General features: G+C 41.2%; 1 protein-coding gene across 3 annotated transcripts in view; it reads left to right on the top strand.

Annotated features, from left to right (window-relative positions):
- FNIP2 (folliculin interacting protein 2) overlaps positions 1 to 23,210 on the top strand; it is a 61,613-nt gene that overhangs the window by 5,734 nt on the left and 32,669 nt on the right. The window contains exons 1-2 of one of the 3 annotated variants that reach the window (XM_042469077.1): positions 17,025 to 17,366; positions 22,189 to 22,315. In XM_042469077.1, coding sequence (XP_042325011.1) covers positions 17,188 to 17,366; positions 22,189 to 22,315 — 306 coding nt within the window. In that variant the 5' untranslated portion in view covers positions 17,025 to 17,187. Of the gene's footprint in view, positions 1 to 17,024; positions 17,367 to 22,188; positions 22,316 to 23,210 lie in introns of those variants that run through there. The other 2 variants (XM_042469080.1, XM_042469078.1) reach the window with 2 other exon arrangements.

Below are 23,210 nucleotides of genomic sequence, written 5' to 3'. Positions count from 1 at the left end.
GATCTAGGAGTCTTCGTGGCCCACAGGCTGAACATGAGTCTGCAGTGTGATGCAGCAGCTATGAAAGCCAATGCAATTCTAGGCTGCATCTAGGTGTATAGTGTCTAGATTGAGGGATGTAATAGTACTACTCTATTCTGCTTTGGTCAGACCTCCAGTTTTGGGCACTGCAAAAAGGATGTTGACAAGCTGAAGTGTTGCAGAGGATGACAGTCAAAATGGTGAAAGATATAGAAGCCATGCCTTATGAGGAGTGGCTTGGCAAGCTGGGTATGTTTAGCCTGGAGAAGAGACAGTTAAGAGGTGATATGATGTCCACGTTTAAATATTTGAAAGGATTTCATATTAAGGATGGTGCAAACTTATTTTCTGCTGCTCCAGACACTAGGACCCAGAGCAATGGATTCAAACTACAGGAAAAGAGATTCCACCTCAACATTAGGAGGAACCTCCTGATAGTAAGAGCTGTTCAATAGTGGAACATGCTCCATTGGAGTGTGATGGATTCTCCTTCATTGGAGGTTCTTAAACAGAAACTGGATGGTCAATTGTCAGGAGTGCTTTGATTGTGTATTCCTGCGTGGCAGGTGTGGGATTTGATGGCCCTTGCCTCTTCCAACTCTGTGATTCTATGACTCTGGACATTCCCCTTTTCAGTTCTTCACTTTTTGCTGGGGGGAGGGAAGTCTGCCCAGAGAGAAAGGTGAGGAGCAGAGTGGATCATTTTCAAAAGGTGTTTCAAAGGTGATATCCTGCTCACTCACTTACACTTTTTCCATTAGATCTGGGAGTAGAAAATTGAATGTGTCATACAGTTGGGGGCTAATCTTAATAAAATATTTATAGTTGTATCTTTTCTTTATTTAAATTATCCCATAATGGAAATGTTCTATGTAGTCTTCCTATCAACCACATGACATAGTAGACTGAGAATGTTGGACTACAACTCAGCAGACCAGGGTTTGATTCCCTGCTCCTCCGTGAAATCCACTAGGTGACCTTGGGACAAGTCACATACAGTACTCTCAGCCTCAGGGGAAAGGCAAGCTTCCTCTGAATACATCTTGTCAACAAAACCCCATGAAAGGTTTGCCTTAGGGTTGCCTTAAGTCGGAAACTATTTGAAGGCACAGAACACACACACACACACACACACACACAGATTCTTCCTATATCTGTAACAGTAAATAGGAGTGACATATGCAATACTTTGCTGAAATGAATTCTGCAGCAAAAGACTATGTAGGGAAGCTGTATCTTAGTCAGCTTTGAAAATGATGAGCTACAGCTTGAAATACTTCACACTATCCATTTGCAACTGAGAGATGCTTTATTGCTGCTGTGCAGGGTCTCTAGCCAGTAACAAAAATGTTGGCTGTCGTGAATGAGCTCATTCACTTGGCAGTATGTTGTAAGGCATTCCTTCTGGCGTTGTTGCAATGATTAGAGACTACCAGTGTGAAATAAAAAAATGTGAGAACATTTTATGATGTGTTTGGCAGCTTTCCACTGCCAATGAAAGTAAAGACAGTGGCAAGCTTTGCCAAGCTATGGCAGTGATGCCATGAATGCCCAGGAGCAACACTGAATGGATGATACTGAAGATTCTTTACTTTTGTTACTATCATAAAGTATATATTCCGTTCCTTGCTTTGTTATAGCCAAAATAAATTTGAAAAGAAGGTAAATAATGCAATGACTGGATTCATGATTCTGGCAGATGGGTTGGGTCATCACAAAAATTACATAAGTCATCCAGAGAAGGAATGAAGGGAGTAAGCCTTGCATTTATTATTGAATATTGAGAGCCAGCGTGCTGTAGTGGTTTATATGTTGTATTGTGATTAGAGAGCAGGCTCCAAATCCCTGCTCAGCCATGGATACCCACCTGGTGACCCTGGGCAAGTCACACTCTCTTAGCCTCAGAAGCAAACCTCCGACGCAAGACTGCTCTGACGAAACTTGCCAAGGAAGCCCTGTGATAGGGTTGCCATATGTTGGAAATGACTTGAAGGCACACAACAACAATACATTAATAGTATTGTACTAGACTCTTTTCAACTATTGACCTATGTTTTGATTCAAATTAAACTGATTCTTTAGATAGAATGTGAACAAGCAGAGCATATTTTAGGGCCTAATGATTCCCAAATGATTTCTCCTGGTTGTACTGCTAGATTGGGCTCTGCTGCTGAAAACATGTTTTGCAACAGATGCAAATCTGCACATCAGGTGTTGGAAGTACATTCGTCCCTCCACATTCACTGGGGTTAGAGCTGCAGTAAATGTGGGAAGTCACAAATAACAAAAACACTATGTTTTACCTGAGAGAACACCTCTCTAAGAATCTCTAAGTCCTCCAGTGCAACTCTGTGATCAACATCCACCAGACATTGACCATAGAATCGTGCTGGAGGAGCTACAAATGCCTAGAGGAGTGTTCTCTCTTGAAATCTCTAGGTTCTTCAGTGCGACTTTTGGTTAAAGTTGAGCATAGAGTTGCGGTGGAGGACATAGATATTGCTAGAGAGGACATATTAATAAAATCCATGAATAATTAATCCGCAAAAGCTGCAAATGTGTGTGGGGGGAGGGACGACGAGTGTACATAGTTAGAAATAACATACTACTGGTAATTATCTCCCTTTACCAGTGGCTAAGGTGTAACTACATTATGATTGTGATTTAACAGAGGATAATTTTACTCCTTTTGCAATATAAATGTAACTTCAAAAAGTCAGTTTTATAGTTTCACCAGGGTATGGTCTCACTAAATTGCTCAGGTCCAGGCTATTTGGCAAACTATGGGGCTGTGCAGACCGGCCCTGAAGGGGTGGCCTGCAGCTGCTTCCATCTTCCCCAGATCGGGGTCATGGCAACCACACACCTAAGCAGCCTATAACATGTGGAATTTATCATCCTTAGTGTAAGCAGTATGTAACATTTGGAATTTATCAACCTTAGTTCCCAAACAATTTATAGGAGAGTTCCTTTAGGTTTTCTTGAGTGCTTGTGTGTATCAGTTAGATCTTTCTTCCTGGCTTTTGTTTTTTAATTAAAGAACCCAGTGTCAAATCATACTTTTGTAAACACTACTCTCCAAGTTTAGGAAACAGTTTGCCATACAGCAGTGACATCACTAGGTTTGGTGTCACCTGGTGCAGTAACTCATGGTGTTAACCCCCAATGACCTCCTCCCATACCACACCATACAAAATCCTTAGTAATTTTTTTGTACTAATGTTACTCATAAATCATAATTCCTGTATTTTACTGAATGTAATGGTAATAGTTGAGACATAAACAACTAGCAAAATTAAAATTATACCTGTAAATTACAATACCATACACACAGCCTAAATTCATTTACATGTACACAGTTTTGTGTGGTTAAAGTGAAAATTGGTATGATGTGATTTTTAATAATAGCTTTAAATTAATTTTTAAAAAAACACCCGGGGTCTCTCTTTTCTCCTCCCACTGAGCCTCACCACACTCACACCATCTCTTCTGCTGAGCTCCAGTGTTTTAAAGGGACACAGGGAAACTCCACAGCCCATTTATGCTAAAAAGAAAATGTGTGGGAAGCAGTGGTATCACCCCCATCTTAGAGTGTCATCTGGTACAGCCTGCATCCTCCTGTTGACGCCCCAGCATTCAGTATGATGGACAGTTTTATAATAAAAAAGGAGGCTGCTGATTAGGGAAACACAATTGTAGGCACTTGTGAGTAGATGTAACCACTTGCTGGATCTTGGTGCATACAGTATGTCTTATGTTTCTTCTAGAAATGGAAACTGCAACACTTAATGGAATATTTTGTCAATTAAGCCTTTGAGCTAAATGGGATATGTGTGTGTGTGTGTGAGAGAGATTATTTTGAAAGCATTCTGTCTTTTTTAGAAACAATATTGACTGTATTGTTTGATTGTATCACTCATTCCAGAAATTGAAGCATTTATCCAGTACACTTATTATTTACATGCTGGCAAGTGATTGGGTTGGAGTAAAATAATTCTGTATATTACTTCTCATCAGCCAAAAGCTGTACTTGGAAGTCAACTTGTCATCTTTAAGAGAAGAAATATCAGGCACAATATGAGCTGTCTGCAGGAGGTAGAGTGGTACAAACAGTAGATGATACAGACTGCATGTTTCATACACTTTTAGACCAGTAACTGGAATTCTCTATTCAGTATACTGGTGAACTGAGAAGATAAAATACAAAACAACAATGAAAACAATGTGACACCACATAGTAAAATTCTCAGCAATCAAACTACAGTAAAATGGGAAGTTGCTAAAGCATAGATTCTCAAAATGGTGGGCCTAGCCAATCATAACATACTGTATCTGAAGGCAAACTGGTTAAGCTAAAGGCAAAGTAGCATGATGACCAAGAACCTAAGCGGAAGGCTGAGACGAGGTCAGAGTTCCGGAAGAATTAAGATAATGAGGAAATATTTGAGATACAGTTGACTCCTGAATGCCAAATCGTGTCCTCCACCCCCTCATAAAGTGCAACAAAATACCCATTTCACAGAACTGAGGGAACATCAGAGAAATACACAGCGCATACAGTATCCAGGCAAGCCAAAACAACACAAATAGATATACAGGTACATATAATGCCACAAAAGTACAGGTAAAACACACACCCTCCATCCCACTATCCCACACCCCCTCGGCTCCTTAACACCCCCCCAAATTTAATTTTTTTTTTTTTCTGGGTGGCTGGGCAAATTTCTAAATGAAGTTCTGCAGCTGCCTGTAATTTTTTTAAAAATACCTAAGGATAGCTATGGGGTCTAGACACATTTTGAAAATAAGGCGGGTTCTGCTGGCTATAGTATGCCAAACTTCTGATTTTTTTTAAGTGAAGTTGAAAATCAGGAGATGTAGCCTGAGGGACACCAAGAAAGGTATGTACAGGAACAGTGTGGGCCCAGAGATAATTCAAGCTTTTGTATTCAGTTTGTGTGCTTCCAGACAGGGAGGGACCCTAATATAGCCAATTAAAAGGCATTATGCACCTATACCACTTTTCTTCCTTAATGGTTTTTCCCCACTGCTGGGAGAAAGGAAAGGAAAAACAGTGATAAAACTTGAGAAGTCTGCAACGAGAAGATTCTTTTGGCTGGATGCTATCATAAAATTTGGTGTTTGGTGCAGGAAGTTTCCACAATAACAGCTTCAATGTGGGAGTGCTCTGAGCAGGCTGGAATCAATTGTTGGCAATCTAATGGTCCTAAGAGGAGGGGCACTTAGAAGCCTAACCATTCAAGTTGGGTCCTCTTACCAATTCGCTTCCGGTCCCAATACAAAGTGTTGGTTATTACCTTTAAAGCCCTAAATGGCTTGGGCCCTGGTTACTTGAGGGAACGCCTCTCCCTGCATAATCCACCCCGCACTCTCAGAACAACAGGAAAATTATTACTCGAACACCCCAAAGTGAGACTGGCGTCTACCCATCAAAGAGCTTATACAGCAATAGCGCCCACTCTCTGGAATGCTCTTCCAGAAGAGATCTGCCTTAGTGGAACAGTGGAAGCCTTTAAAAAGGCATTTAAAACCTACCTCTTCCTACAAGCTTATCCTCCCAACTCCTTGTAGTGAAAGTACTCCCCAACTGTCTACGCTTTGTATATATTCTCTGATTTTTAATGTTGTATAATCACATTGTTTTTAGATAATTGGATTCGATTGGATTGTTATATTGTAATATTATTTTTAACTGCTTTTATATTGTACCATGACATTTGGTCATAATTTTATCTGTTGTACACTGCTTTGATCGCCAGGAAAAGCGGTATATGAATAAACTATTTATTTATTTATTATTTTACATCCATCTTTTGAAAAGCATAAACCTGCAGATGTGGTATTTTAAGAAGAAACTTGATATGAAAGGTTACATAGAGTTTTCCTGTGGCTGTCAGAAGAGTGATGACTCAAGGTCATTCCATCCTTCTACATTTCTCAAACATATTTTCCTTCTAAACTATACAAAAGCCAGATGTAGTTATACGCTTGCTTTAACAGGAAAACTGTGCTTTGTAAAATATATGTACCCATAATAACTAATGTGATGTAAGTCTTTTGTGCAGCTGTTTCTTTAAACGTCTTGAAGGAAGCAGTCCTCTGCTGCATACTGCTTTTGTATTTTTACACTGAAAGAGACCCACTATCACATACTGTAATTGCCATCTTGTATACCAGGTGCAACAACACTGAAGATGTATTTATTTATTTATGTTCCACATCTTTCCATTATGACAGTGCTTTCTTTTAAATTCTCTTTAGCCAAATTGTGGGGGGATATTTTATTTTTCTGAAACCTGAATACTGCCTTTCCCGTTGCGTCATGACAAGTTACACACAACCTGCAGTTTTCACACCCACCAACCTTGGGGTTGGAAACCACAGATCTTTGGATTTGTTTAGCATGATGTCTGCACCTAGTAGCAGCCTGTTGACTTGTCTGTTCCCTGAGAGTAACAAGGTCAGTTGTTTATTTAGCTTGGAGAGGGAGACAGCATGGTGTAGTGGTATGAGCATTGACTGTGATTCTGGAGACCAATTTTGAAATCCTGGCTCAGCCATGAAAAGTGTGACCTTGGGCAAGTCACACTCTCAGCATCAGAGGATGGCAGTGCCAAACCTCCTCTGAAGAAACTTACCAAGAAAGCCCCATGATAGAGTTGCCTTAGGTTTGCCATAAGTTGGAAGTGACTTGAAGGCACTAAACAACAACAAACCAGTGTGATATAGTGGTTTGAATGTTGGACCTAGGACTCAGAAACCAGCCTTCAAAGTTCTGTTCAGCCATGGAAATCCAGCGAGTGACCTTGAACAAGTTGCTTTCTCTTATCATCCTCAGACAAAGACAATGGCAAACCTTCTCTGAACAAATTTTACCAAGAAAACCCCATGATAGGTTCATGTTAGATTTGCCGTAAGTCATAAATAACGCAAAGGCTCACCATCTCAGCAAGGTAAACTCTAGAAGCTCTGGGTGCTGTACTGTTCTTTCAGATCTAAAGGCTTCTACTCCCCATTCTCTATTTTTCTCTGCTAAGAAATGCTCCTCACATTCTCTTGAGGGTGCAGGGGTTAAATTTGCTACTATGTGTAAAGACATTTTCAGTTTGGTCTTGGTTTATTATCCTTTGGACCTAAATGTGCCTTTCTACACATGTAAGTCCATTTTATTCTTATAGAATGGCTTTAAAAAAATTTGCACTGGAGCATTGTGCAAGAAAAGTGAAACTGAATTCAAACATCTACTTTTGTAAGAGGTCACCCAACCTCTTGCTCAGTCAAAATCACGAGAGTTGCTGTGGAACCTACTTATTATCGCATGTCATGAATTCTTATACCATCTCTTGTGCAAGTGTTTGCAGAACAATACTAATAGCAATTTTCCTACTACTGACAATTTTGTACTGAACCTTTTTAGATATCCTGCTTCTGGAATTTATTACCACTTTGCTATAATGAAGATTAAAGCCATAAAAGTATCTTTAACAACATTGAAGTTGTTCTATGAAGGAACAGTTGTATTCTTAAGGTGAATTTTACAATTCATCAGTATTATGCCACTTAAGGATCAAATAACTTACGTTGCAGTTAGGGATGCCATAACCTGGTGGCCCCCATGACAAACCCGCTTTTGGGGGGGGCCGTCACGGTCACGGTCCAGTTTAGCCCCCTGCCCCCGGCTTGGGGCCCACGCGGCGCCAACCCACCTTCCCCTGTCTCCCCGTGTGGCTGCGCCACCCACCTCCTCCTCCGTTGGGAAGCAAAGGAGGAGGCAGTGCGTGGGGGGAGGGTGGCGGGGAGGGGGCGTGGGTGTGCGCAGGATGCGCACCTCCTTCTCCTCCTCCTCCGTTCCAAGCCTCCCTTCCTTTCTCCCTCCTTCCTCCTTCCTTCCTCCTCCTCCTCTGCCTCCCAGCCCAGGCCCAAGCGGAGGAGGAGGCAGAGGTGCCTGCCTGGCTTGGTGCTCCCTGTGCGTGCGCCAAGGCAGCAGCCACTGGCAGGCAGCCACCCACCGCCTCCTCCGCCTGGCGCGCCTCTGCGCTGGGCACTTCCTTGGGCCTGGGAGGCGGAGGCAGAGGAGGAGGCTGAGGTGGAGGTGGCTGGCTACCTGCCTCCTGCCTTGGCGCGCGGGCAGGGGGAGCGCGCCAAGGCAGCCACCCACCTCCTCCTCCACTTGGGCCTGGGCTGGGAGGCAGAGGAGGAGGAAGGAGGGAAGAAGGAAGGGAGGAGGAAGGAGGGAAGAAGGAAGGGAGGAAGGAGGGAAGAAGGAAGGGAGGAGGAGGAGGGAGGACGGAAGGGGGAGGAAGGAAGGAAGGAAGGGGAGGGAGGAAGGAGGGAGGAAGGACAAGGAGGAAGAAGAAGAAGAGGAGGAGGAAGAGGATAGTGATGATGATGAAATGAGCCAGCTTCTGAGGCACAACCAATGTAAGTTACTCTCATTTTTACAAACTCATGCACAGTGAAAAAAAACCCAAAGTCCCTTGACCAAGTACACACTTCTGAGAAGTACAGTTGAATCCAAGGGCAAACCCACTTCTTGTTAAACCACCTTGACATATTCAATGTGAAACCCAAAGAGGGTTATGGAATAAGCCTCTGAAATATGCAAGAGATTGCCATGTTAAGTAAAGCCATGTTCAATGCCCAAATGTGCTGTTTGGAATGGGGGGGGGGGGTGGCCAGAAAGGGAAAGTCCATTTCTGTCATCTGTCTAGGAATAATGCCCAAATGTCCTCCATTTTGATCATGCCTAAGGAACATGTATTTATATTAACATTTTTTTAAAACCATCAAAATTTTTCATGTGTCCTCCATTTTTTAAAAAAGTGTCCTCCATTTGAAAATTTTGTCCTACAGTTGTCCTACATTTGTCCCGGTTTGGAGGTCCAGACTTATGGCAACCATAGTTGCAGTGCTGGTACTAATATTCAGTCATGTTGAGGACTGCAACAAGTTCAAATTAAAACATCTTTATCTCAACAAAACAAAATATTAAAAAGGAGTTTTTCCATTGTAACAAGCAAGTCAAACTGTATAAGTGTTAAAAAGTGGGTACACTAATCTGATTTCAGCATTATAAGCAATCTCATACCTTGGCCAGTGACTTTAGGAAACAATGTAGCTCAAGCCATTTCTGGACAGTAATTTATCATTTCTCTCATCTGAGACAGGATTTCCGAGCATTCATTGTTAGTTCGATATGAAAACAGAAGTACAAAGTGTTTTTAATATTACAAACCCGTTTGTGAAATGTGAGTGGGCATGTTGGTTTCCTCTGCTCTCCCACTTTCTGCTTGCATGAAAACATAGGTACCATTATGGTGTTGGGTGGAATCATGTATGCACACATGTATATGATCCTGTTAACTTGAGAATGGGACCAAAGGGGCATATACATTTTACAGTTTATACAAAAGAACCTTTACTGTTATTTTTATCTGAACTGACTACCTAGCATTGCTATTGCTCAATTTCAGAAGGTAGCACATTTTGGTATCCATGGGGGCTCGTGGAACCAAACCCCAGCAAGATACCAGAGTCCCACTATAAAAGTAGTTGTATTCATGTTTGCACTCCTGAGGTATTGTCTGACTGCCAGCACGCCTTCCTATAACAGTGTACTAAGGGCTGCTTTTGACTACATTTATTTAAAAGTCTTTGAGCTGAATGGCTGAAACTGTCCTCAAACATTTCTGATCACATTGACCAGCGTATGCAAGTTCTTGTTAAAAGGAATAGGTAATAAAAGTAACGAGTGAGTGAGTGCAATTCTGACAAGTGAATGAAAACAAATGAAAATATAATGGAGACAGGAAAGGAGAAAGAATATGAATGTTTCTCCATAAACAAGAATGTGAAAGCTCTTGCACCAGTTAGGAAGTACAAACTAGAATGGGTAGCCAAGCCCAGGCATCAGGATGCCAAGCCCAGGTGTGGTCCGGAAGACAACGTTGACCTTCTCAAGCTGTACCAGAGAGATTAGATTAGCCCACAGTGAAGGTCAGAAATGAAACTAGCATAATTATAATCAGAGAAGGATAGTTGTTTCTCTCAGCTGGTTTGAGTGCTATTACAGAAGTGGGTTTTAAAAACCAAAACCACATATTGCCACACAGATTTAAAATATATTATAGAGCCCTGATGGCAGGGAGTGAGTGGGAAGATAAAAGTTAGTTTAGGAAGAAGCAGCCAACTTCCAGTGTTTGGCAAATAGCTTTCAGCTGGATATGTCCTGGCATCATCTCTGCTGAGCTCTGTGTTCTTGGAAGTTGGCCGAATCCATCTGGAACAAGTGCCATGTGAAATGAAGCATCTTCTGAATAAAAATGTTATGTGATGCTACTCTCAGCAGAACCCAACCCTCTGTTTCTGAAAGTGACATTTGCTCTAGTGAATATTTCTATGCTTGACAAAAGTGAAAAAAGTGGTTTAAGTTTAATATTATTGCATATTGAATGCATGTGTGTCATTTTGTTGGGTCATAGAAGGCAGAAATATTAGGTATTTTCTGATTGGTTCTCCCATAATAGTACCACAGACACTGCATTACATTTCTTAGCTGTTACACCTGTACTTTAAAAACATTTATGCATATTGTACCAATATGAAAGTCTTTATGTGAGCCACCTTGGAACCCAAAAGAATGGTGGCATACAAATAAACAAAATAAATAATTTGCCTTGCTTAAATAAGGCCTCTAACAGCTGAACAGTAATTACCCTGATAATTGGTCATACAATATGGAATCATAGAGTTGGAAGAGACCGCCAGGGCCATCCAGTCCAACCCCCTGCCATGCAGGAAATCTCAAAGCATCCCTGACAGATGGCCATCCAGCCTCTGTTTAAAGACCTAAGGAAGGAGACTCCACCACACTCCGAGGGAGTTTGTTCCACTGTCGAACAGCCCTTACTGTCAGGAAGTTCCTCCTAATGTTGAGGTGGAATCTCTTTTCCTGGAACTTGCATCCATGGCTCCAGGTCCTGTTCTCTGGAGCAGCAGAAAACAAGCTTGCTCCCTCCTCAATGTGACGCCCCTTCAAGTATTTAAACAGGGCTATCATATCACCTCTTAACCTTCTCTTCTCCAGGCTAAACATTCCCAGTTCCCTAAGTCGTTCCTCACAGCCAGGCATGGTTTCCAGACCATTCACCATTTTAGTCGCCCTCCTTTGAACACACTCCAGTTTCTCCACATCCTTTTTAAATTGTGGTGCCCAGAAGTGGACACAATATTCCAGGTGGGGCCTGACCAGAGCAGAAAAGAGTGGAACTATTACTTCCCTTGATCTAGACACTATACAGCGCACCCGCGTCATACGCGGGTGTGCTTTACACAGCTTGAGCATACGCGCTCAAGCCGCAGGGCGGAAGGGGTGGCGCGTCCCATTCAATTGAATGGGCGCGCACGCCCGTTGCGCCCCCCCGCGCCACCATGCCCCCGCGCCACCATGCCGCTGCGCCGCCGTGCATGAGCCCCATTGTTTCCAATGGGGCTTGAGCATAGGCGGAAATCACCTTAAGCGGAGGGATCCAGAACGGATCCCCACGTAAGGCGAGGACCCACTGTACTTCTATTGATGCAGCCTAAAATTGCATTGGCCTTGTTAGCTGTCACATCACATTGTTGACTCATGTTCAATTTGTGATCTACTTGGACTCCTAGATCCCTTCCACTTGTAGTCTCGTTCAGCCAGGTGTCCCCCATCCTATATCTGTGCATCTCATTTTTCCACCCTAAGTGCAGTAGCTTACATTTCTCCGTGTTGAAATTCATTTTGTTAGCTTTGGCCCAGCTTTCTAATCAATTAAGGTCATTTTGAATTTTGATCCTGTCCTCTGGAGTATTAGCTACTCGTATCTAGCTCAGAAGCCTACCTGAAGAAAACAGATTGCCATTCACAAGCAATGACAGCAGTTAATGTTTCTCTCATGAAAAAGGCAGCACTGTCGAGTTACAGAAGTGCATCTATGCCTAAATGTTTACGTTTGGAAATTCCTACTCACAGATAAGACAGCTTTGTCTTAAATTTTTAAATATAAATCTTTATAAGATCTATTTTTAGTGAGTAAACTTGCCTGCAGCCACCCCTTTCCTGGCCATATCAGGGCTGCGGCAACCTCACACAGTGTCCCCTATCCAGCCTTTGGAGGGCAGAAAAAGGAGCTACAAAAAGCGGCTGCTTTTTACACCTTACAACGGGCACCATAGCTGTATGGCGCCCCTTCGGTGCTGCATCATTTGGATACAGCACTGGAGGCATGCCATGATGCCATACACCGTCTGGAACGGCACATGGCATCATGATGCCCTGAGGTGGAGTCAGGGGGTCCAGCGTCAGGATGCTACACCCTTACTCCACCCACAGGCCGGCACAAGGTGCCGGTCTGTACAGGGCCTTCATCATAAATTAATCCACTCATTGAAAAAGAATGTATTATGCGGGCATTTTTGCATTTCCACTGTGAATTTTTCTAAGCCCTTTCCCACAGGCTTTCTACCCATCTCTTTTTAATACTTGACTGTGAATTTGCCTGGAAAGTGCATGTGAATTTATATTCCATGTGAGGGAAGAAAAATGGGATTAAAATGTACTAAATCTCTTTCTAGAAAAGTCTAGAAAATGTACTGAAGCTAGGTACCAAAGCACCTGGCAGGATAATAGTGATTTCCCCCAGTAACTATGACCCTATACAGACTGGCCCAAAAGGCCAGCCTGTGGGCAGAATCAGGGTACAGCTTCCTGACGGTTCATGCCCTGACTCTGCCCCCAGGCTGCCATGATGCTATGTACCGCTCCAGGCAGCACACGGCATCATGGCATACTTCCGGTGCTGTGTCCAAATGACACAACGCTGAAGGGATGCTATACAGCTGCGCCACCACAACTATGGTGCCGTCTTTTTGCCCCCTCCAAACGCCCCTTTATCTGCTAAAAAGGATGGTAGTGGTGTTCCCAATTTTTGCTTTAATGGCTATACATCTTCTGCACGTTAGATGTTTTTCCCCCACCGTTTGGAAACATTGCTACTTTGGTCTGTAGCTCTCAGAATCTCACATACAGCATGGCCCTTGACTGCTGGCTGGGAGATTCTGGCAGCTACAGTCCCAAAAAACTAACTTTTCCAGGCTCTCTTTCAGGGTTAACATGTTATCAACATTTTTCTGCCATCTGAATTTTATTGCACAGCTACATAAAAAGAAACAAGACTGTATAAATCACATGCTCATTACATGTGACTTTCAAAACCAGCTTTATGAGAAGCTGATAACACCGCATTGCAGTTGAACAGGTGGATTACGCAAAGGTATGCTGATTTGGTTGCTGTTTGTTCAGTGTGAAATTTGCCTCTATAGGACAGTCCTTTTAAGGCAGGCTTCCCCAACATGTTACCCTTCAAAAATTCTGAGCTACAACGTCCAAAATGCCCCAACAACCTATGGTTCTTCCATTTATATACCTAGCCTGAGGATTTGGGGAAGTGTAGTCCAAAACAGAGAGCCAGTGTGGTGTAGTGGTTTGAGCTTGGGTGACTATGGAGATCAGGGTTTGAACCCCTGCCTGGCCATGAAAACCAACTGAGGGACTGTGCAGATGGACAATTAAATGCCACCCGTTTTTGCCCCAGAAGGAGGCCACGGCAACCACATGCTTCTGAGTGGGTTCTTTTTTATTCTGGTAGGGGCGCCATAGGCACGCTTGCACACCAGAATGACACTCCTTGTGTATAGCGCCGTTTGGGCACTGCGCCACACAGATGTCATCATGGCACCTGCCATGTGGACGGGCGCCCACCACAATGGCAGCCACGCGTTGGAACTAGGGCTTGGAGCATATGAACGCTCAACCCTAGCTCAGCCCTGGTACGTGTGCAGGCTGGCGCAAAGTGCCGGTCTGTATTACCCCTAAGTGACCTTGGGTCAGTCACACACTCATCCCCAGAAAACCCCATGATAAGTTTGCCATAAGTCAGAAATGCATTGAAGGCACACAGCAACAAAGTCCAAAACATCTGGAGGGCACAAGGTTCAGAAGAGGTGTTTTAGATGTAATTTTTTATTATATGTTTACTGAGTTATACAACTTACAAAACATACAAACATAATTCCTAAATTTTAGAGAGAGACATATATAAACATCATAGATTGGCATATACCTTACTTATAACACACACACCCAATAACATTTTCCCCTTAAACCAACTATTCAACATTAATTCATTTTCCACCTTTTCTAAAATCTCAATTCTTTACTTGATATCTCTTCTCTTTTGGTTACTTAAAAAAATCCCTGCAAGTTCACGACCTTCCCATATCTTCCTCTGTCTTCCCTCGCTCTTCTTTCACTCTACCCCTTTTTACTTCCCTTATTCCTTCTCTACCTTGACCCTTCCCTACCATAACTCCTTCATCTTTATTCTCTTTCCATTGAACCTTCTTCTCTACTTCCTCCTCTTCTCTTTCTACTCTCCTCTCTAACCCCCTTTCTACATATTTCTTACCTTCTGCTTACATGCTTTGCCATGTTCTAATCTTTTACCTTCTATTTCTCTCTATCCTATATTCCTTTGTAGTGGTGTCCATATTTCCTTTTTTTAATTAATAATTCAATAAAATTTAATCAAACTCATTCCTTTTTCTTTCCATCCATTTACTTTCTAACAATCATTGGCATTTCATTTGTAATAAATGTGTCTATTAATATCTCCTCCAGCACTCTATTTTCCTTACTGTGAAGTCTAATTCAGTAGCTAAAATGACTACTATTTTCTTATCATTTCATTGTTAATTAATCTTATCTCACCAACTATTCTTGAAATCCTTCTGTTGCTAAATCATCCCATTTATGTGTCATAAATAAACTCATACACTCCATATCGTTTTCAAAGCCTTTTAGATTTCCATCAGACATCAGTCTTGTCAATCTGTCCATTTCGACAATATCGTATATCTTGACTAGCTAGTCTTCTATTTCCAGGAAAGTGCACAAATGATTTTAATTAACAGAATCTTCTCATTGCCCTGATTACAAAATTGCTGCTTCCTGGAGTGGTCATTATTGTACAAGCCCCCATCCTCAACCAGAATTTAGCCTTTTAAAACTTCAGTGATTTTATTGAAAGCATCCCTTTCTCTCCAAGATTGGTAGACTCTTGCCACTGACTTGCTCTGCAATCTCTGAGTCAAAAGCACTGAGGAAAAGGCCACTGTTAAGACCACATTAGGAATCTATGTCCTGTAGCAGAGTAAATGTCCAACTTCATAGTCTTTCATTCAGCTTGCTGAATAACCTTGTGACACAGAGCTGTCCCTATCTTTAGGCAGCATGATGCAACCACCTGACAGGTACTGAATGTGTATGTATTGCATCACATTCTCTGTAGCCCCTAAGCTTACCTGTCTTCCATCAGATAAAGTAGAGGGTTCTGTCCTGTTGTCGGTATAAAATTTAGCTGCCAATCTGAAATTCATTGAGTCGACAGGCAACTTGAAATGCAGTGGTTTAAGCGTTGGACTATGACTCTGGAGAACAGGTTCAAATCCTGGCTTGGCCATGTAAATCCACTAGATGACTTTGGGCAAGTCACACTCTCTCAGCCTCAGAGAGGCAAACCCTTTCTGAAGAAATTTGCCCAAAAAAGTCCTGTAATAAATTCGCTTTAGGGTTACCATAAGTCGGAAACATCTTGAAGGCACACAACCACAACCACACATATCTGGAATGACAGTAGGGTGGGATAAAACCTCTTATTTCCCTCAGGCATCATAATGTTTCAAACCAGTTGTGTCAAGACAGTTACTAGCTGTTGGTTTAACCTAACTCATATGGTCAGCTGAATTATTTAGGGAAGACGGGGAAAGAAGTTAGCAAACCAAAAATTAAAAGGTTGTTGTATGTGCATTGAATCTGTAATAAACAACAAACCTCTTGCGATGTTTTACATAAAATGTTGGATATCTTTTTTAAAAAAGATATGTTTGTGAGCCAGAGGTGAGAAAAGGAAGTATTTTTACACTTGCTTTTTTTTTTTAGCATTTATGTGTGTGTGTATGTGCCCATCTGCCTTCAAGTCGCCTGTAGATTTACGGTGACCCCATGAATTTCATAGGATTTAATTTGGCATGAAATACTGAGGTGCTTTACCAGTTCCTTCCTCTGAAATATAGCCTACAGCACCTGGTGTTTGTTGGCGGGCTCCCATCCCAGTAAGACATCCCAACCAGGGCTGATCCTCCTTAGCTTCCAAGATCAGATGGGATCTGATGCCTTTAGGGTGTGTAGGCTGCTTAGATTAGTTAAAATGCTAGTTGTATTTGAGGTAATGTCTAAAGTCACACACCTCTGTTTCCTCAGAATTTTAGAGTTATGCTGCCCTCTTTAAGTGGGCTTTTGCTTCCATTGTATCCCAGTCATTGTCTTTGGTAATAAACAGGTTGCTTACAATGGTGATCATATTAAGGGAGCAAAAAAAAGCATTAGAAAAAAGCATTAGAAGTGGCTGCTGTCCCTCTTGTCTTGTGTTAATCATTCCTTACTGATAACCTGTGGCATTGATGACAGGTTCCTGTTTGCATTGGAAGCAATGGTGCCGAGACACAAGGTTGCTAAGAGCTGTCAGATGACACTTGCTCACATGAGACCATTAACAGGGTGTTGCAGCCAGTTTTAAAACAAGTTTGCAACTCAGGAGTCAGTGAGAAAGCAGCAACCTCTCTATCCAAGGCCATCTGGTTAGGTCTTGTGATCAAATAATTGCTACAGATGCATACCAGGAAGCAAGATAGTCCCAGTTCTTATTAGCTGTTGCATCTGATGGAATATTCTCTGGATTACTGGATTAAGCAAGACATGCTGAGTTTATTTTAAATTGTATGATATGTTGTAAGAAATTATAATATTAATACTATAGATAGTGAATATCTGCAATCAGGATGTGGCAAGATCTACTGTTTCATATGGTGAAAACCAAGTGAATGTTGTCCGGTTGTTGATTGCTGATCATCCTAGCAAGAAGGCTTATGGCTAATAGTTTCCTTTATTGCAGCTCAGTATCTATATGGATATCTTTACATATACACTGGTTATTTTGAAGGAGTTGTGACTGTGGGTCTGTGTTTGTGAGAGACAGGGACAGCAGTGAGCTCAAAATGTGTGGAGGTACACCAAAGACTTCAAACAGTACTGGGAACAAGGAGGAGAAAGCAAGGAAAATCCATAGTACCACTTCCACACTGGTAAATGACTTTTCAGTGCCCAGGTTGGATAAGACAAAGAAACGACTTGTGGCAGAAAAAACCAAAAGAGTTGGTGAAGAACTATCAGACAGGTATGAAAGCTTTATCCAGAATCTGTTTTGGGTGGGGCATGAGACATGTTCTTTTTTATTATTATACTTTATTGTTACATACAAATAGGCAAACACCTCAAAATAAAAGACAACCTATACAAATAAAATAAAGATAAAGCTTCTTTGAAGGAGAGATAATCAATCTTATCTCTTGTCTGTATAGTATTTGCATTTCATACCTAATATTCATTTTATACAATTACCTTTTGTGCAAGTTCCATATTTTTGCTACTTCTGCCCATTTCTTTTCATATTGTTGAGTTGTTTTCCCTGTACTATACGTAGTCAGTTTATCCATAACTGCTAATTAATTTAATTTTACTTTCCATTCATTCAGTGATGGTACTGTATCGGTTTTCCAGTGCCTTGCATATACCATCCACGCAGCAGTTATCATATATAAAATTAGACTAACTTCATCTTGACATGGCTTTCTTTCAATTGCATCTGTTATATTTAACAAAAACAATTCAGGTTTTCATAGTACAGTCGGCCCTTCTTATACACGGATTTTTTATACACGGATTCAAGCATACACGGTTTGAAAATGTTCCAAAAAAGTATAAATTTACCTTGATTTTCCATTTTTTATAAGGGACACCATTTTGCTACGTCATTATATTTAATGGGACTTGAGCATACATGGATTTTGTTATACACGGGGGATCTTGGAACCAAACCCCAGCGTATAACAAGGGTCCACTGTATATATTTATGTAAAATTCTTAATATAATTTTGTGTATGCTTTCCCAATATTTTTAATACTTTCACATATCCAACACATGTGGTACATAGTACATGAGACATGTTTGAATACACAATGTAACAAGCCTTTAAATGAGCTTTCAACCTTTAAATGCTGAAACTCCTCTTCCAAGGAATCTCTTTGATGATCACCCTCAATTTCTGAAATTATTGCTTAATGTTAACAAATGATTAATCTTTGTGTATGTTAGCCTAAAACTATTATTGCTTTGAAAGGGAAATTTCTATCTGAAATCTTGTGTTTGCATCTTATGCTGCCCTCGTCCACCTTAAATGATGGTTCAATGATATCCAGTCTATCAAATGAGTATTAGTATATGTAAAATTGATGAAGGTTTGAAGTAGCGTATTGGTCCCATTAAAATCCTGCTGTTTTCCTTTGAAGATAACTACTATCTTTTTGCAACTCCTAAATGTATGGTTGGATACTTTTGGTGTTTTTTTTAAAGGCCAATCATTCCCAGTTAGACAACATATACAAATAAGATAAAGATAAAGCTTCTTTGAAGGAGAGATAATCAATCTTCTTAAATAAATAAATAAATTGCAAGTTAAATTTTTAAAAATTAGGTATTTTAACCATATGCACCTTATTTTTTATCTTCAAAATGTTGTATTTTAGATGGGTATTTAAGAATGATTTTTTTAATAAAAGAGACTGGAACTAAGCAGAAATGATAAAGCAGATGCTAAGAATCTTCCCCAATGATTTCAGTGTGTTAGTAAATTTTATTAGAAAATTTGGCTATGTCACTGAAGGGAGGCATAATTGGAAACCCTAGCAGAAGAAAAACTACTACATCCTGAAGCCTGTTGCCATTGCTGCTTCCCCTCTTTGGTGCATACCAAAGTCCTTCTCACTTTTCCAACTCCCCCCATTTTGAAAAATGTCTCTTTGTTCACATCTTATTTCAAATGTTGTAAACTGAGTTCAAAATGCAAAAAAAAAATGCATTTAATTAATTCAGCAGGGAGTAAGAAGAGAGGAGGGCAGAATCTTTCATTCCCCAATAGCCTCAGGCAAAAACAAGCAGTTGCAGTCTCTCCTACATTGTATGTTCTTCCTCATTGTGTGTGTGTGTGTGCGTGCGTGCGTGCGTGCTTGCCATCTTGCTCAGTCATGTTGCTTGGCCACACATGCCCCCATTTGCATCTGTGAAATGTTGGAAGGTACATTGATGTTGCTGCATATGATAATACTCTCTGTTCAAGTGAGGAGAGGTGAGAATGGGGAGAGCAGTATGGTACACCTGCTTTCCCTCAATGTAGCATTGTGGAGAGTGTTCAAAGACGCCAAGTGAATGAGCAGCATTGACAACATTAGGGAAGAAGGGTTGACCCAAGCAAGGAGACCATTTGTGGCATCAATCACTGTCAAACGGGCATTGTATTTCTACAGATCTCCCAAACAGGCTGGGAGATCATTGCTTACTTTATAGATTTTGATTTAGAATAATGTATGCAATTTTTAAAAATAACAGTACAGTAGTGACCAGCGGGGTCCCACGGGTCTGTCCTGGGCCCAGTGTTATTCAACATCTTTATCAATGATTTGGATGACAGAATTTGGGGCAGACTTATCAAATTTGCAGAAGACACCAAATTAGGAGGAGTAGCTAATAACCCAGAGGACAGGAACAAAATTCAAAATGACCTTGATAGATTGGAAAGCTGGGCCAAGGCTAACAAAATGAATTTCAATACGGAGAAATGTAAGGTACTGCACTTAGGGCAGAAAAATGAAATGCACAGATATAGGATGGGGAACACCTGGCTGAATGAAACTAGGTGTGAAAGGGATCTGGGAGTCCAAGTAGACCACAAATTGAACATGAGTCAACAGTGCAATGCAGCAGCTAACAAGGTCAATGAGATTTTAGGCTGCATCAATAGAAGTATAGTGTCTAGATCAAGGGAAGTAATAGTTCCACTCTGTTCTGCTCTGGTCAGGCCCCACCTGGAATATTGTGTCCAGTTCTGGGCACCACAATTTAAAAAGGATGTTGAAAAACTGGAGAATTTCCAAAGGAGGGCGACAAAAATGGTGAATGGTCTGGAAACCATGCCCTATGAGGAACGACTTAGGGAGCTGGGAATGTTTAGCCTGGAGAAGAGAAGGTTAAGAGGTGATATGATAGCCCTGTTTAAATACTTGAAGGGATGTCACATTGAGGAAGGAGCAAGCTTGTTTTCTGCTGCTCCAGAGACTAGAACTCGGAGCAATGGATGCATGTTCCAGGAAGAGAGATTCCACCTCAACATTAGGAGGAACTTCCTGACAGTAAGGATTGTTCGACAGTGGAACAAACTCCCTCGGAGTGTGGTGGAGTCTCCTTCCTTAGAAGTCTTTAAACAGAGGCTGGATGGACATCTGTCAGGGATGCTTTGAGATTTCCTGCATGGCAGGGGGTTGGACTGGATGGCCCTTGTGGTCTCTTCCAACTCTATGATTCTATGATTCTATATTGTATGACCAAATATCAGGGTAATTACTGTTCAGCTGTTAGAGGCCTTATTTAAGCAAGGCAAATTATTTATATTGTTTATTTGTATGCCACCATTCTTTTGGGTTCCAAAGTGGCTCACATAAAGACTTTCATATTGGTACAATATGCATAAATGTTTTTTAAAGTACAGGTGTAACAGCTAAGAAATGTAATGCATTGTCTGTGGTACTGGATTTGGGTACAGGAAATAGGGACTAAAATTCTTTATTGGTCATGGGCTTTGCGGGATAAGGTACTCTTTCTCTCTTGGCCTCCACACCTCACCGGATAGTTACAACATGAAGATAAAATGGAATTCTCCATAGTTCACACTCTTAAGCTACAAGTATGGTCAAGAATAAAGTGCTTTGTGGGAGAGCAGGAGCTATGTGTTTAAGTGAGGCAGTCAAACAATGTGGGAAGAGAGGCAGATTTTCACTTTCTTACAGTAAACCATATTGCAGTATACTCCTGTGCTTTTGCTCACTGGGACCTAGATATCTGTTGAGGCTTGGTTCCAGGACCTTACATGGGTACCAAAATTCCTGGATGTTTAAGTTCTGTTATATTCAATGGCATAACAAAACAGTGCACCCTATAGAAAGAGGCAGACAAAGGTTTGTTTTTTGGCTTTTAAAATATATATATATTTTTAAGCAGTGGATGGTTCAATCTATTGCTACAGAGGGCTGACTGTATTTAAATAAAGTCTAAGATTTTGCTAATATTTCAGGTTTTGGTTAGAACTGATAGAATCTTGACCAAAAGCCTCTTATACAACATAATACATTCGTCTAGTAATATGTTTACCTTCTAGATATAGTCCAGCTTGGTCAGGTCTGAGCATATGGTTTTCACGGGAGGCTTGCATTTATCTTGGAAAATCCATTGTTCTGCATTAATATTGTCATATCAAAACCAATAAGTTTGGCCCCAAAACCTGCCCTCGACTTATACATGAGGTCGACTTATAGTTGAGTATAAACAGTAAGCATACTACAGTATTATCATCTGTACTCTTGTAAACAACTTTCCCAAGTTTTAGCCACTTGCCATGTTTAACACACACACACACACACACACACACACACACACACATATTGGACAAACATTGTCCCCAAGGACAATGTAACCCTTTGTCAAAAGGTCCCTTGTTGTTTTTCAGGAAACCATGATGGTACTCAGCATGGGTGACATATTGTGGTTGCCAGTAGGTTGGCCCCATTTGGGAGCATAGGGAACTTTTGAATTCTAAATGCGTTCAGGAAACATACACATTTTAACCCTACCGCTAACAATCAGTATACTGGAATGTTGGTCAGAAAATAACTCACTCCATTCAGTTCTTTTTTCATCCAGGTGCATGGGGTTTAAAGACACTTGTGGCCATGATCTTTCCAAGGGGACACCACAACAGGCAGCTTTTGTATAAACCTCATCACACTCTGTTGAATGACACTATTTATATAAGATCAGAATGAGTAAATTGACTGTTGTCTTCACAGAGAGGGCTGAATAACTCTTTGTCACACTGTCTTACAATTCACAGTTGGTCTTGTTCGGGATTTGACCTAAATGAAATCCGCTTGATAGTGTATCAAGATTGTGAGAGGAGAGGCAGACAGGTCTTATTTGACTCCACTGCAGTCCACAAGACTGATGAGACAGGGTTTCAGGTAAGAATATTTCTGTCTTTCTTCAAACTATAAACATTTGCTTTCAACCACAGGGTCTCCACCTTTATAAAATCATGTATGTTTTAATGTTTTATCTTGCTGTTTAAGTTTTTGGGGCAGAACATTTGCCACTTCTGAGTCAGTTTACTGATTGCAGAGGGTTGGATTGGGATTTGGAGAACTGCGTCCTAGTCCCTGCTGGGCCTTAAAGCTTGTTGGGTATCCTTGGGCTAGTCACTGTCAACCTGACCTGCTTCATAGGGCTGTTGTGAGGATAAAGAGAGGAGAGAGAAATATACTGTGGTGGGTTCATTAGAAGAAAGACAGGATATAAGTCAGGGATGGGCAAAGTGCAATCTGTGGGCCATTTTTATGACCTCCAGTTTCATCTTTTTTTATTCTTAAAAATATTTTTGCCTGAAAATGCCACCAGATATCCTCTAGGGTACATAGAGGGGCAATTTTGCCACTTTTATTTGCTCCTCAGGCCCTTTTCCATCCAGGACAGGCCCGGGGGGGGGGGGCGCCAAAATGATTTCTGAGGTCTAAAATACACTGCAGAAACAATCCAGTTTGAGACCATTTTAACTGCCTTGTCTCAATGCTAAGGACCTCTGGGAACTGTAGTTCTGTGAGACATTTAGCTTTCTTTGTTAGAAAGCTATGGTGCCATAATAAACTACAATTCCCAGGATTCCCTGGCATGAGCCAGGGCAGTTAAAGCGGTCTGCAGTGTGTTTTGGACCTTAGTCACTTCTTGTAAAAAAAAAAAAAAAAGGCCTCTTCTGTGCCAATAGCAACCAGGCAGAAAATGTAGTGAAAATCTTGCCCATGACTCCAGAAGCCATTTAGGGGGGAAATAATAATAATAATAATAATAATAATAATAATAATA

The sequence above is a fragment of the Sceloporus undulatus genome, chromosome 5, assembly GCF_019175285.1.
Source record: "Sceloporus undulatus isolate JIND9_A2432 ecotype Alabama chromosome 5, SceUnd_v1.1, whole genome shotgun sequence".
Lineage (NCBI taxonomy): Eukaryota > Metazoa > Chordata > Lepidosauria > Squamata > Phrynosomatidae > Sceloporus > Sceloporus undulatus.
The sequence above is the reverse complement of the archived record's forward strand: the minus strand, read 5'-3'. Positions and strand labels throughout refer to the sequence as shown.